Source organism: Carassius auratus, chromosome 16 (genome assembly GCF_003368295.1).
Source record: "Carassius auratus strain Wakin chromosome 16, ASM336829v1, whole genome shotgun sequence".
In the NCBI taxonomy this organism is placed as follows: domain Eukaryota; kingdom Metazoa; phylum Chordata; class Actinopteri; order Cypriniformes; family Cyprinidae; genus Carassius; species Carassius auratus.
Window position 1 is genome coordinate 14663111 of NC_039258.1, and position 15967 is coordinate 14679077.

General features: G+C 37.7%; 1 protein-coding gene across 1 annotated transcript; it reads left to right on the forward strand.

Annotated features, from left to right (window-relative positions):
• The first annotated feature begins 477 nt into the window (after positions 1–477).
• iffo1b (intermediate filament family orphan 1b) lies at positions 478–15494 on the forward strand. The gene is made up of 9 exons (XM_026284273.1): positions 478–1849; positions 5603–5663; positions 5815–5910; positions 8213–8353; positions 9100–9287; positions 9371–9491; positions 10653–10742; positions 10991–11121; positions 11852–15494. The coding sequence occupies exons 1-9, from the start codon at positions 867–869 to the stop codon at positions 11934–11936; spliced, it is 1896 nt and encodes a 631-aa protein (XP_026140058.1). The 5' UTR covers positions 478–866; the 3' UTR covers positions 11937–15494.
• Positions 15495–15967: the final 473 nt, after the last annotated feature.

The window sequence follows — 15967 nt, forward strand, 5'->3', positions numbered from 1 at the left end:
ATTGTGTATTTAGATATTTAATGGCTTTAATTGTATTTAAGTTTGTACATGTTTAGAGAGCAATATCCAGTCCGAAGTATTTAAAGCAGCTATTTCTGAATAAATGTGAAATGTAAATAAAGTTTACAATAATTAAACACTTTGATGTTTACTTTGCAGTTCCTAAATAGATTAATAATGATAATACAAAAACTAAATCAGAAGCCCTATAAGACCCAATGAAGTACAATAGCTATTTGTTGCAGATCTGTGACGTCGTGTTACTTTGTTATCATGATGCATGAGGTAATATCTTTTTTACCGTAAGTACCATTCTTGGACAAATAGACAAGGGGAAACCCACACGGAGAGCCGTTATTCGCCTTGGAACAGTGATAGGTTATATGTAAAGATAATTCTGGACAAATTCATCTACAAAAATAGTTTTGCGCCACTGGAATATTCGAGTAGCAGACACGAGCTGAGAGCTACTGCTGATGTTACGGTAGTGTCCTCACCGGAGCGCTGCAGAGAGACTCGACAGCGCAAGTGTGCTCAGGTTTGCAGCCAGAGGAGAAACAAGACGTTCGTTTGGACCTGTTTTAAATGTTAATAGCTGACGTTAGTAGTCATAATATCCTTTGCTTGTTTGACTAAGGGTTTTGCATGCTTTTGTTTTGTAGTTAGTACATATTTTTGCGATTCCATCGGTTGCTGCAGTCTCCATCAGCGTCTTACTCAGCATTTACTCGCACGCTGTAATACTCTTAACTCGTTACATAAGGCTTCAGAGTTAAACGTGGACATCGCCGTGTCTTTGGGTCGCCAAACGCCACCACTGAAATCAAGCCGTTAATTATTTTGTTAGTCAGACATAGCTGGTGTTCATGCCCGATCTGCAGCGCTTCAGTTTTCCGCTCCGTAGCATGAATTCTCCTCTCCATCAGCATCATCAGCAGCAGCACCAACAGCACCCGAATCCAGAAGGACCCGGTCATCCCGATTCTCCCTCGGGTTTGCTCCCCGAGGCTGCTGTCCTCGGAGTTCCCGATCCATCCTCGTTTTTCCTCGGAGAACATCCTGGAACACAAACCGCATTTGACCTTACAGCATCCTCTTATCTGCACTTCAGTCCATCGCTCCACTGGTCCCAACCTCCTCCACCTACAGCCATGGCACTGAGGAACGACCTGGGATCCAATATAAGCGTCCTGAAGACCCTCAATCTGCGGTTCCGATGCTTTCTGGCTAAAGTGCATGAACTGGAGAGACGCAATAAGATACTGGAGTTACAGCTTCAGCAGGCTTTAGACAGCAATAATACGGGTGGATGCATGGAGGACAGAAACACCAAAGAGATCGGTGTGCAGACTGGGTTTATTGGGCCTATCGCTGTCCGGCCTGGGTCTTTGTCCTTTCAAAACACCAATAACTCTGCTAAACGACCCACTACATTGTTAATGCCTTCTCTTACGACCGTCCTCAAGCTTGAGCCAAATAAAGCTGACGGTGAGAGCACAACTGACCCAAACACTACTAGAAACCCAGCCATCATGGTAAGTCTTGCAACACCCACCACCGAACCCGCCTCGGCCAACACCAACAACTCCAATAATGCTCTGCATGTGAGCAGCGTTGGCACCGGGACGTCTCCCAGCCTTCAGCCTCGCTTCCTGCCGGGAACTATCTGGTCCTATAATCAGACCCGTAAACTGGGAAGCGGGTCAGAGACTCGGGTCACCAGTCCTGGAGTGTCGTGGGTCCACCCGGATGGCGTGGGTGTCCAGATAGACACCATCACCCCAGAGATCAGAGCACTTTACAACGTCCTGGCCAAAATCAAAAGGGAGCGGGATGAGTATAAGCGAAGGTGAATATAGGTGCTTTGTATGGCTAAATGAGAAAGAGGTTTCTGTTTCTGGCCCTAATAATAGGCCTCCTGCTTTTCAGGAGTGTTTCAAGAATCATGATGGATTTGAGACATGATTGCCACCAGTTTGTTATTATTTGATATAATTAGGGATGTTCAAATTCCAGTTGATATTGATAAGCTGATAATAGTTTGATGTTGTGGCTGAAAACTTATAACTAGACAATATTAATTTGATATATATATATATAAAATTAAACACCAAAAACTAACATATTGTGAAGTGAATTTAGGCATCACAACATTTTCGTGTACAATATGAAAAATGGATAATCATTTTCAGATTTGCTAAAGATATCATTTAATAGTGTTATTGAATTATTAGTGTTTTTGAAGATTAGCATCTAGTAAGTGTTAGATACTGTTCAAAAGTTATCAGAATGTTTTATAAAAGGATCATGTGACAATGAAAACTGCAGTTATTGCTTCTGAAAATCAAGCTTTTTTTATTAAATCTATAAAATAATTATAAATTGTAACTTCTCAATATTAATGTTTTTGCTGTATTTTTGATCAAATAAATGCTTCAAAAACAATATAAATATGTTAAACTTATTTAATCTGTACTAATCATTCCAAACTTTTAAACAGTACTGTAAATGCAAAAAATAACTAAACATTGAAAATACGACATGCATCTTTTAATTCAAACATGGAGAAGAAAATAATGTTTTAGAATTGTGGGAAAAAATAATAGTAATGTAAATGAACAAGAATTATATTTAATAATATTAATAGTAATAATAATGATTATGATACAACTACTACTAATAATAATAATATAAAAACAGTAATAATAATAATGTTTATGTCTAGGTTACTAATAAGCACATTTGTCACAATGATCATGTGAACTCTTCCAAAAACCATAAAATACCAGATGTTCTTGTGTCCATTGAAGCGGCTCTTTAAATCATTTTTTAACCCCATTATATATATATATATATATATATATATATATATATATATATCAATATATATTGACCCTGCAGGTGTTCAAGAGAGTGGAATGCGTTTTAAAAAGAGAGAGAATGAGTTGTGACTTGCAGCTTTTGTGGGATAAAATAGAGCATAAATCATTTTCCTCATCTGCTGTTAATCATGTGCAGAGACATGAAGTGGGGTCTATATATTTCTAACGGCTGCTTTAGTTATTTGAATCAAGCTGAGGTTATTGCATGGAGTATTGCAGAATGTATGGGATAAATATGCTCTTAGTTAAACTGAAGGTGATCTGAGGAGGTTTTGAGGAAGGGTGGAGACGGATGCACTTACAGTAACACAAACCCAAGGCTTTTATTAATATCACCAAGCTAGAGTTGAACATGAGAAGCAAAAGCAAGGAGGATCATATGTACAGTATGTAGAAGATAAGAACCAGCTGGAGGGGAAGTAAAGGTCGTGTTTCTCATAAATGGTGGTATTCAGTCAGTGTCTCAGCTCTTTCTGTCCAGACCTGCAGCAGCCGGAGCGCCTCACATTCCACCTGCTGTCAGTCATGTACAGCAGCTTTCTTTAGGGCTGAGCGGGCCGTCAGTTCGCAAACTCAGTACTGTCTGTTAACTCATCAGGACAGGTAAAAAACACTGTTGAGCAGCAGAAAAGTCATTTGGGTTCTCTGTCTTAAACCCTTCTGCTTCATAACAGATGTTATCGTGCATCTCTCCATCTGACTCCTTCATCATTTGCTCTGCTTTCAGCTCTTCTCAGACTTTATTTTCTGTTTTGGATTTCTTATTTAGTGAGCGTTCTCTTGCTGTCTCGTCCTCGAAAGGGTTTTTCTATCTGAATATGATATAGCAAAAAAAAAAAAAAAAAACACAATTTCAGCCACACAGATTCAAAATAATTTTGTTAAAAATGTTTTCACTAAATGAATATATTATATATATATATATATATATATATATATATATATATGTCATTTATTTTTTTTCAGTGATGGTAAAGCTGAATTTAAGCTTCCATTACTTAAATCTTTAGTGTTCCTTCAAAAAGCAATATTTGTTGCTTAAGAAACATTTCTTCTTATTATTAGAGGAAGTTCAAAGGACAGCATTTATTTCAAATAGAAATCCTATGTGACATTATAAATGTCTTTACTGTCTCTGATCAATTGTTTTGCTGAATAAAAGTCATAATTTTGAACTTTTGTACACCATGAGGCCGACATTATGTAGACACCCTTTTCTAAAAACTGAATGCTTCATTGAAATTCAGCTTTGCTCAGTTTTGTAAAGGTGTTCCAAAGCAACCTGTGCAGCAAAGAAAATGTGACTTAACGTCCTAATTGAGCACCTTTGGGATGAATTAGAACTCCACATCATGTCCCTTCACTCATCATCAGTACCTAACCTCTCTGATGCTCTTTTGTCTTCTTAAACGTTTCATTTAAAGTGTGGCGGACAGTATTAATCCTCTGCTGCGGTAACAGCTTCCTCTCTTCATTAGACGGATTTACACTAGATGTTGAAACAGGGATGCCGGGATTTGCTTCTATTCAAACTGGAGAGCATCAGGGATGGCATTTGTATCATTTGTTTCATTTAGGTTGCTCCATTACAGCCACGGCATTCAGCAGCAGTGATATATCTGTTATATCTGCATTGCAGTACATACACAGGGACTCAGAGAAGCTGCAGAGAAACAACCTCTCTCTCTCTCTCTCTCTCTCTCTCTCTCTCTCTCTCGCTGTCTTCTTCTCCTCTCCTCGCTCCTGTTATCTGTCACTCCTCTCTGTAATTGTATGTTTGCACCTTGGATTGGCAGTAATGCACGGCCTCAAACTAACCTTTTAGTCAAGTGATGATATATAATAAATATAGAGGCTGATGCATTGTTCTGAATGTTAAATAGCTTTACATAAGGACAGGGCTTGTTTGGTTCCAGCTCATTGCACTATACTACTGCACTGGACGATATTACTGTTGAACAGCCACACAGTAAATTACTGTAGGGCTGACTGGGCTGATGGATCAGTTAAAAGGACTGAATGGACGCAGTCATTGCGCTTAAGTGGAGCTTTAGCATACTCAGAGAAATAAAAACACTTACACATGAAGATCACCGTTTTCTTCTGTAATAGGACCAATACGTGTTTTGCTGTTGCTTCTTCCCGCTTTACAAAATCTTCCAAACAACATTAAATTGTGTTTCTTTGACACTGACTTAAAAGATTAGGCTAGTTTGTAAAAAAAGTGAAACTTTGGCTAGCGTTAACTCGTTTTCTTACGTGGAGCATAAAAGGAGAAATTTTGAAGAACGTATTGGTTGCACTTTTCCAAACAATTACAGTGAATAGAGGCTGGAGCATTTACACTCAAATAAGGATGTAAAATCCCCATAAAAGTATAATAAATGTGAGCCATATGACTTGTGTACTATATTGCAAGCCTTGTCAAGTTATAGTTTTGTGTGAGAAACAAACTGAGTCATTGAGTCATCTTTTAGATTAATTGAACCAACTGAGTTGGTTAAGGGAACCAGACCAGCTGATTCTGATAGATCTGACTTAACATTTTAGTTGATTTCTCAAGCAAAGCTAACATGTGGTTTCAGAAGGCTTTAAATATATATTCCCAAGTCTTATTGTTTTAACAAGTTGTTAGCTAGTTAAATAAATGACATTTTAAAGTTCCCGTCGTTGGGACAAACTATGCTGTTGGTTCTGATGCTCTGGTTTTCTGCTCTCAGATGGGAAGAGGAATACACCATGAGAATGGACATGGAGCAGAGAATGAATGATCTACAGGAGGTGAGGAACACTTTTACATGTGCACTTATAACAAGTGCTGTCTACAACACTCGACTTATTTTAATTTCTGTTGGAATTTTCTAGAATAATGTCCATATGTTTGTAATTGTAATTGTTTATGGACAATAATTATGGATATGCATCTGTGTAGGACCTACAGGAGAGTGAGGTGTGTCAGGATGAGCTGGCCCTCAAGGTGCAACAGCTGAAAGCTGAACTTGTGCTCTTTAAAGGACTCATGAGTAATGTGAGTATGAGAAGCAAAATACACTCTCAGTACACTCAAACACAGCATACAGGGCAGGAAATTATCATCAAAATTTTTTTTTTTTTTTAATCAATTACTCAGCCTCATGTTATTCTGAACTTAATGTCATGCTCCCGTGTAAAAAATGCTCCCGTGTTTCTTTCCATATCAATGAATGCAGTGGCTACTGTCAACTGTTTGGTAACCAACATCATTTTGGGGTTAACTATCCCAAAGTGCCTTAAGTGTCTTAAGTGCCAATTTTTCAAAACTGAGATTTATACATAATCTGAAAGCTGAATAAATTATCTTTCCATTGATGTATGGTTTGTTCTGAAGGTGCGAAAAAATCTAAATACTGAGAAAGTTGTCCAAATGAGGTTCTTAGCAAAGCATATTAATAATCAAAAATTAAGTTTTGATATACTATACTGTATTTATGGTAGTAATTTACAAAATATCTTCATGGAACATGATATTTACTTAATATTCTAATGATTTTTGCCAGAAAAATCTATAATTTTGACCGATGATTGCTAAAAATATACCCCAGCGACTTAAAAGACTGTTTTTTTTTTTTTTTTTTATCAAATGTAAATCCATGTAAATTCATGTCTCGTTCACATTTTCTTGATTAAATAAAATTACGTACAATACCAGAAAATTTTATGTTTTATGTTTTTACATTAACAATGTAATCTATATTCTGTTTCTGAAAGCCAAGTATGAATCTCATCAAGTTCGTTTCCTAAGCATTTTACATTTACAATGTTTGAGTTAACAATATTTAAACCATTTATTTTATTTGTGAACTTATGTTCGGCTATTCTTTTTAAAAGTTCACTTTTAACACATTTTGAATGATTCAGTCATCAAAGCTTGGCAAATATTGGTCACAGAGACTGAGATTTACTACCAAACTGATTACTCACTAAAACTCCCACAGATCATGTTTTCAATGTTTACTCTACACAAGAGGCGGGATTTATCGCATAAACCCGTCACAGCGAAACACAGCCAATCATATCGCGAGGCATTCCATCCTCTCACATGGCTTTCCCCCATTCATTCTCAGAGACCCCCAGCAAACTCACTCCGCTGTTTGTTGGTCGGTTAAAACTAAATGAGCTCAGGGGAGGCAGGACAGATCGCTATTGCACAGAGTTTCTTTAGAAAAACAAGTGATTTACAAACTTTTTAATGATATATTTTGTAATATATGTGTTAATTTTTGTACTACAAATATTTTGAGGAGGCACTGCCTCCTTTGACTCGTTGATGTACATGTACATTCAGTACATTTGGTAGTACGCATTAACTATTTTTAAAAGGCGATATAAATAATTATGAAATTACATATAAAGATCTACTTAAGTCCTACTTAAGTGTGTTAAAAAGCACTCAAAAAGTTAATTGCATTTAATATAAATGTAATGCATTTTCATGTTTTCTGAAACATTTCATTCAGTTCATATTTAAGAAACATTTGTTTAAAGTAGGCTATATACATTTTTCTGTAATAAGTAATCTTTTTAAATGTATACTTAAGTGCACTTCTTTTTCACAAGGCCTGTTTGTGCTTTTCCATGCAATGCATTTTAATGTGTACTAGGTAAAGGGTTTCAAGATCACATTGGTTGACCAGCACTAAAAGCAGCTCAAACCAGCACAACTAGCATGGAGTCTAAGCTGTTTTTCATGGCGGCCGTTTAATTGAGTGGCATTGCTGATGTAGAGTTTAAATCAACCATCACACACACTCAGAGGTTTGTTTCTGACAAGCTCATGAACAATATGTGCATTCGTAGCACTCACATTTTTCGAGAGCAGGCACTCGTCACATTTTCTGGAGAAATGAATGTGCCTGTGTTCACATAAACACATGTGCCTAGTACATGTAGAATTTCCCACCTCTATACTTTCCGCAATTAGCACTTTATTTACATCTTCGAATGTGTTTCATGGAATTTATTATCTGAAAATGAGACATTACCCTCCTATGTATCAACTACTTTTCCCAGAAATGATTGATCACAGAGTTCAAAGAGTTAAAAATAGCTTGTTTTGTGAATGAGTTTAATACACACGTTATTTACCCCCAAATCCAAGGAACGACACAGACATCACAGTTTGCCTCATTGTGTGCCACAACAGACGTGCCACTGCGGTTTCAGTTTCATATCGTCTGGATCTCCAGTGTCTTGAATGATACACAGAATACCCAGAAACTAGTTATTAGTTTTTCTAATTACTCTTGCTTCTGATGACACACTTAAACCCACACGAATCTGCTCACGTACAGAACCTGTCAGAGCTGGACAGTAAGATCCAGGAGAAGGCCATGAAAGTGGACATGGACATCTGCAGACGCATTGACATCACGGCCCGCCTGTGTGATGTCGCACAACAAAGAAACTTTGAAGATCCAATCAAGATCTTTAAGGTATTCAGAAACTCACACTTCTGCACTTCCCATTTTTCGATTGTTATTGTTTTACTGCATGTCTAATCTACAAAATGTTATAATATTTGAAAGATGCGAGGCTTTGAGAATGCAAAATAACTATTAAATCCTGAAACCCCTGTGAATCACACAACATTACGAAGTCCCCGAATATTTTCGATAAACATTTTAATAACAATTTGATAAGAAACACCTTTAATGCTGGTTTTAATCCTCCATGTTTATTGGCTTAAATCTCACTATAAATGATGGCACAATGTTACCTTATAATTGTTATTTTTAACAAAACGAAATAATAAAAATTATTCATAGATGTTTGATCTTTTTTTCTTAATTGCCCAAATTCTCTTTCAGTGTGGACTGATAAAAAAAAAAAATTAAGCTTAATGCAAGACCAATTTAATGCCTCATGCTTCTCAAATAAAAGTAGAGTTTTCAGTTTCAATCTTATTACTGGAAAACAAACCAAAATGATGTTCTGCGGTGTTATCTTGCACCCTTGTTATTCACACAACACCCCAGTCCTCTCTCTATGTCACTGACTCAGCTGCTGTGAGTTTCTGCTGACACCTGCTATAATGTCTGAGGCTATTGCATTATGGGTAGAAGAGGGGAGCTGTCCAGCCTATAAATCATTTTGCATGTTTGTTTCAGTACTACACTGGGTCAGAAATGTCAAGGCTCTGAATTGGCCTAACCCTTTCTCTTTCTTTCCTCCATCTCAGGTTCCCAGTCCTCAGAACGCCATCACCTCTCGTGCCCGTAAACAAGCCTCACAACCTGCTAATGGCAGCGAGACAGATGAGCCGGTCAGCACGTCTGAGAGCGATGGAGGTGGTGCTCGAGAGGATGAAGTGTGCACCCCGTCCACTCTCCAGATCAATGAAGAGATGCAGAGAATGTTGACCCAACTGTGAGCCATTGAAAATGCTTCGCAACTGTTCTTTTTACAGTTTGTTTATAACTAATGTAATGACTTAACGGTGTCTTTGCCAGGCGTGAGTGTGAGTTTGAGGATGACTGTGACTCTCTGGCTTGGGAAGAGACAGAGGAAACGCTTCTTCTATGGGAGGATTTCCCAGGATGCACTTTAACAACAGACACCAGTCAGGGGGAGGTTAGTGCACTGCATTCTGGATCTATTCTGGTTCATATGTGGTTGACATACTATTCTTGTTATTTCTTACCACTTCCTTTTTTGTAAGTGCTTATGTACATTCACGGGTCTGTATCATATAATGAATTTTTTACACTTTTTGCCCAGATTATGATGTTTTCCACTATAATTTACTGCATATCCTAGACTTCTGGGGGCCCTATGCAAAACCGTCAACGTGGGGGTGGGGGGGGGGGGTGGCGGGCGTCTGGGTTCGCTTTCAACTCTCTTTTTTATTTTTGTCTCGAGAAAGACACTGTATGACATTCATGTTTCATGATTTGACAGGTTTTTCAGTAGAAAGGGCGACAGCGCACCGCATTAAAAGAAATGACATAAGTGGTTTTCATAACTGCTGGCCAAATTCATAAACGAAACTAAAATTAAATCATCTTTGAGAGCAAGGGGGCCATTGTGTTTCGGAGCGTGCGTACTTTGCATATAGGAACAATCGGCTCTGCTAAAGTGTGACATCATTACTTTAATGAACATTTTCCAGTACTAAAATTGAAACAGGTTGTTTTTTTTACAATAATTGTAACACTTTTATGAAAGTGACCTCTGCTGTGATTGGCTAACGTCTTTGAACGTGAAATTAAAATGCTAGCGAGACCAGTATAATTGGCATTGGCCCCTGTTTCAATAAAGCTTTCTGTGCAAAGACTTCATGACAAAACAAAATAGAAACTCTTAGAAATGCATATATTCAATAAGGTCAGGCGCACAAATAACTGTGTCCATGCCTTTTCATCGCTAATTCTTCACAGGCAGTGTCTAAAGGAGAACAGGATTCTGGTCATCCAGTCATGGGGTTCGCTCATAGGACACAACACACACACACACACTGCTCATATTTAGGTCAGGGTACTCAGTTCAGTTTGCTGGGGGGCGGTTCGATGCTAAACATTACTGACATTAGTTAATGCGATGTTGGCTGGAAGTGTGTTGCGTTTCATGGAAAGCTCAAAGGATTCAAAGTGTTTCGAGTTTTCCATCAGCGGGGTCATTAATCTAGTATTTTATTTTCCCTCTGGTAAAATCTGATCTGCTGGTGAGTGCTTATGCTTCAGCATGAGATAATGTGTCTGTGGCCTTTGTCTCTCTTTCTATCCGTCTGAGCAGGAGGAGTGCTTGGAAAAGGTGATTAAGGACACCGAATGTCTTTTTAAGTCCAGGGAGAAGGAATATCAGGAGACTATAGACCAGATAGAGGTGAGAAGTTTACATTAACCAGCATTTTACTTTAAACTCATGCTTTTTTCATTCTGTTGATTCTGGTTGACTGATTGCAAACCCTACAGTTTTTGTAAAACATCCTGTCAGGGATGCAGCAAAGTACTTTATCTCACAGTCATAAATCCTATGTTTTATGTACATGTTATTGTATTGCTGTTTTCTTGTAATTTATACTGGATGCTAAGCGCAGTCTTGCAGTCTTTATGCATTATGTTTGTCTGTAGATGGAACTGGCCACAGCAAAGTCAGACATGAACCGTCATCTTCACGAGTACATGGAGATGTGCAGTATGAAGAGAGGACTGGATGTGCAGATGGAAACCTGCAGGAGACTCATCACTCAGAGTGGAAACAAGTATGCAATCATCCACAAACACATATTGGATTTTGACACTTAAACCTGTTAGCATGGTTGTTCTTAACCCTGGGTTATCTTGTTCATACCATATCCTGGTTTTGAGATTTCACACTATACCTTTGTAAACCATGGTTTTACATTTTTCTTTGCATATTTATGAAGTCAGCAACTTTGATTGGACAAATACAGCATGCAACGAGCATTTAGCCTGTTTTACCCATCTGTGTAGATGTCTTAAAGTGATAGTTCGCCTAGAAATTAAAATGTACGTGCCCTGATGTTGTTCCCGACAGTGGAAGTCAATGGTCACCAGAAGAAATAAACAAATAGAGAGAGAAATGTGATTTTTAGGAGAACTGTCCCTTTAAGTGTTGTGAAATGTACAGCAAAAATTACTCCAAATGTCAGTGCTATTCATCTACTATTTTAATCATATTAATCACAACTATAACGATAATGCTACCGATGAACGATCTCAATGGAATCCCAGCTGATAAAAAATTCAAACATTGACAGCCAATCAGAATCCACCCTGCTTTAAGACGTTGATAATTTAAAGTGAGAAATGACATAACTGCAGCGTGCTTATAATAAACAGAATGTTATTATTGATATATTTGTGTATGTTAATTAGGGGTGTAAAAAAAGACTAACTGTACTATTTCTTAAAGCATAGGAAAACTATATTTTGTTGATTTTTCTCTTGGTCTCTTTTGCCACCATACAGTAAATCCACTTCTTCTCTACCTGGAGGTGGTACAGATGCAAACGGAGAAACAGAGAGGGATAAAACCGAGGGAGGAGGAAGATAATGATGCCGTCAGTGTTTGTAGGAAGAAGAAAAAGTGCCCCTCATCTCTTCACGGCTGCCTTCATCGGCACTTCTCATGTTTTTGCAGTCAATCCAGTCACTGCCTCTAGTGGTGGTAAATGGAATTACACTGTATGTGCTCAGTGCCCAAAAGTAAACATATACTGTGACTTTTTTCCCCTATGGTTGTGCCGAGCAGCTTTACTGTTTTCACACCTACATAATCTTAAAAGACGAGAGTCCTGACAACATTCATTGAGCCCATCCACCGGCAGGTATCGATCATGTTTTCCGATCCGATGGCCAAATGCCTGAGTCATCGTATTTTCAGAATTGAATAGAGAATAGGTAGAGAATCACTGACAGTGTTTTCGCAAAGTTTCCATTTCCTAGAGACTCCAAGGGGACATTTGCTCTCTTGCAGTTGCCGCGTGTACCATTACGTGCCGATGTAAGCCGTGGGTCAGTAGGTGTGTCGTGCTTCCTGTCTGAGCTGTTGTAAATACTGTGCTGTTAATGCTAATGAAGCGCTGAGGTAAATGTAGCCTGCACATCCCCCATCTCTGTGCTCAAATTCACACAAAACATATGACATTTCATTCTAACGGTATGCGCTTGGTAGTCTCGGTTGTATTTGTGCTTAGAATAATGAGCGCTTTGACTTCCTCTTTTGCGGGTGGAAAACATGAGTGATGGGTGAGGTCAGATGAGTGAGATTTGAGGATGTTATGGCTCAGAGTAGATGTCAGAGCGTTCTGCATGTTCACTTCTGTTATTTCCTTTTTACTTCTCCCCTCCTTTTGCTTCTTTGAGATCAGCGATATTGAGTCGATATCTCGTTTCAGAAAGGTGTATTTCATGAAAATGCTATATATGAAATACGTTCACCTTTGGCATTGTTCTGTTTCGTAGACCTTGCTAGTGCCAATGATGGCTGAGATCGATGCACAGATCTGTTTGTTTGTCCGACCAGTTGGTTTCATTGGGATCAGTCTTGTAGTCCAGAGTGAGGTGACATGAGTGAAGTCCTTTAGAGCAAATTTTGTTACAATAGATAGCTCTACCAGTGGACCTTTAGAAAGAGAGGTTAAACTTACCAGTCAAGGATCTCACTAAAGACATGTTTGACAGACGTATGATCTTATGGAAATCATTTTCTGCCTCAAGAGTTTAAAAAAGATCATTGTGACTCTTTCTTGTAATCCTGAGTTGATTTCTTAAAGTAACAAATTTATTTCACATAGCTGCAACCCTATACCTACATTTGCAGCTTTAGGTCTCACAATAGCAACTTTTTTTCCTTCAGTTTTTATCTCACAACTGTGACTTCATATCTTATTAAAACATATTTCTTTTAACTTTGACATACCTCACAGAAACTCTGTTACTTGTAATTGCGACTTTCTGTCTCACAATCACAACTTCATTTCTGATCATTTTCTAGTGACTTTATATCTTATGGTTTGACATTGTTTCTTGTGATTTTGACAAAGTTGTGGCTTTGTTTTTCATAATTGCGATTTCATTATAATTGCAACTTTGTTTATTGTAATTGTGACTATATTTAATTACGTTGTTTCTTGTAATTTTGATTTGATATCTCACAATTGCGACTTTATATTTAATGACATTGTTTCTCGTAATGACTTTTGTTTTTACTCTGATGTGGGAAGGGGAAATATTTGGAGACTGATTTTTTTGTATGCATCTTGCATATTAAGAGTTGTTGAACTATTGAGCGTGAGATCTCGATGGGTTTGATCTGTTCGATTAGACCTAAAAATCCCATGAAATAGTTTACGGATAAATACAAATGTTCTTTTGTACCCACCTAAAAGAGTGAGATCCTAATGGGTTAGATTCACAGGAGAATGATCTTTCTTGAGTAATATATCATGCAAATTCATGTAATCTGGGTCTAGTCTAAAGTTCTCAAGAACCTCACGTGATTTGTAATAATCAGCTCTATTTTTGGGAGAGCACGCTCTAATTCTAATCAAACGCCCACAGGGACTAATACAGTAGTTCCAGAAGAAACTGACAAACTGACTTCTGGTTGGCTTTGTTGGCCATTCATATCTGTAGTCAAATATGTATTTTGCGTGTAAACCACAGCTTGAATTCAAGAATAGAGACTAAAAGTCTTTGAAAGAGACATTTCGTGTGCCAAATGTGCAATAAAAGAGTCAGGAAAGAAACTTCACCCAGTGAAAATGAAAAGCATTAATACAGTACATATCACTTTCTATGATGAGCCAGAACAGGATTGAATCTTTTAAACAGTTTGTTAGGTACCATCCTCAGGTTGTTTTTCTTTTTATCTTGTTCTATTTTTTTGCATACTGACTGATGAACAACGCTGTGTGTCTGCCTTAGGTTTTTCCCTCTGAACGCTGTGAAGTTCTGTAGGGGTTTTGCAGATTCAGTGTCGTTTTATTTCTATCAACAAGTCATTTATTTCACTTAAAAACAACGTTCTATGGGTATCAGTTAAAAAAATGTGAAAAAATATTTCTTTGAAAAAAAAAAAGATAAAAAACAGCCCAGAAAAATCAAAGGATGCGCTTGATGATTAATTCAAATGTGACGATTTGATTTTGAGGAAAAGGCTTTGTTTATCTGTGAACTAAATATTGCATTTCTGCTGCCAGTAAGAAGCGCTGTAAATGTCTGAGCCATTGTTCATTCACAGATTTGTATTTTTTTATTTATTTTAGTTTTTTTTCTTATGTTGTTTCGCAGGACTGAGCTGAACTACGTATGTAAGATATGTATGCATGTGTAAATGTATGGAGTGAGCACTCCGGGTTTCTACAATGAGTAACCGGTTATTTTCCACAGCAATTTACTTGTTGTTGGTTGCTATAAGACTTTAAAACAAAACTCTTTGACAAGAATTCTGTAAACGGTTCAATAACCACAAATCCGGTCTTGTATGAAATGACAATAGTAGACAGTCAGGAAAATGACTCATTGGAACTTAAACTGAATGAAGGGCTTTTGGATATTTCCAATTTGCAGTGGCTACCAACGAGTAAATTGCACACAATATCTTCACCAAATTTATTACAGATTAAGTGCTTAGAAAGAATGCTTATGAGCAATAATTGTATGAATGCAATGATGCTGTAACCTAGAAGAGACAAAGGAAGAGTGGTGTTCGCTCAAACGCTGGCTGTGCAAGCAAGTCCTGAACCTTAACAAGAGAATTACAACATTTGAAATGATCACTTGGGACGTCAGAGTCATTCCTAGCATCTCTGTGTCATTCTGTAACATCTCATCATAGGGATGTTTCTATTTTAGGGACCTCCAAGGGTTCTCTTTACATTTGCACATGTGCCACCGTGGTTGTGGGTATCAGATGACCAGGACTCAAAAACTGCAAAAATGGTGCATGTGCATTTTGATTTAAAGAGTAACAGGAACATGAGTATATATATATAAATATGTATGCATGTAACCCAAAGCTGAACAAGAACTGCTCGCTTCACTGCAAAGTGTACAGAAAGACTGGAGCTTTAAAAAGATTTCAGAATAAAGGTTACTGCTGAACACACACACTGCGAGGAGTGGAGTTTTTGTGTCATAGTGTGTTTTCTTTTTCATTCTATAGGTCACTTTTTCCTCTTTAGTATCTGTTTTTTCTGTTAGACTGTTACGCACTTAGTTGCTTAATAAGGTAGTATTGGAAAAAAAAATAAAGTGACAGAGAAACGGCGTGAAGTGAAAAGACATTTAAGATCAAAGCCACAGACATTTGTGTGAGATGACCTTTTGTCTTTAGCTGCTTCATGACGATTTTAGGTCTGGAAACGTAACCCCTGTGTTTGCTGGACATAAAACTGAACAAACCTTTCAGTTTGATGTCCAGCAAACTCCTTTTTGTTTTTGCACGGAGCTGTACACAAAATGAAAATGACTCGTTCAAGTTATGAACTTGAGTGTGCAGCTCCGTGCAGACATGTCTGCAAGCACATGAATGTGTTCATATGTGTATATTTTTATGAGGCATCCCAAAACTCTCCAATT

Coding starts and splice junctions, on each gene's coding strand:
- iffo1b (XM_026284273.1), top strand. CDS start 867: ATGCCCGATCTGCAGCGCTTCAGTTTTCCGCTCCGTAGCATGAATTCT. Junction 1,850..5,602: donor CGGGATGAGTATAAGCGAAG/GTGAATATAGGT, acceptor TTCTGCTCTCAG/ATGGGAAGAGGAATACACCA. Junction 5,911..8,212: donor TTAAAGGACTCATGAGTAAT/GTGAGTATGAGA, acceptor GCTCACGTACAG/AACCTGTCAGAGCTGGACAG.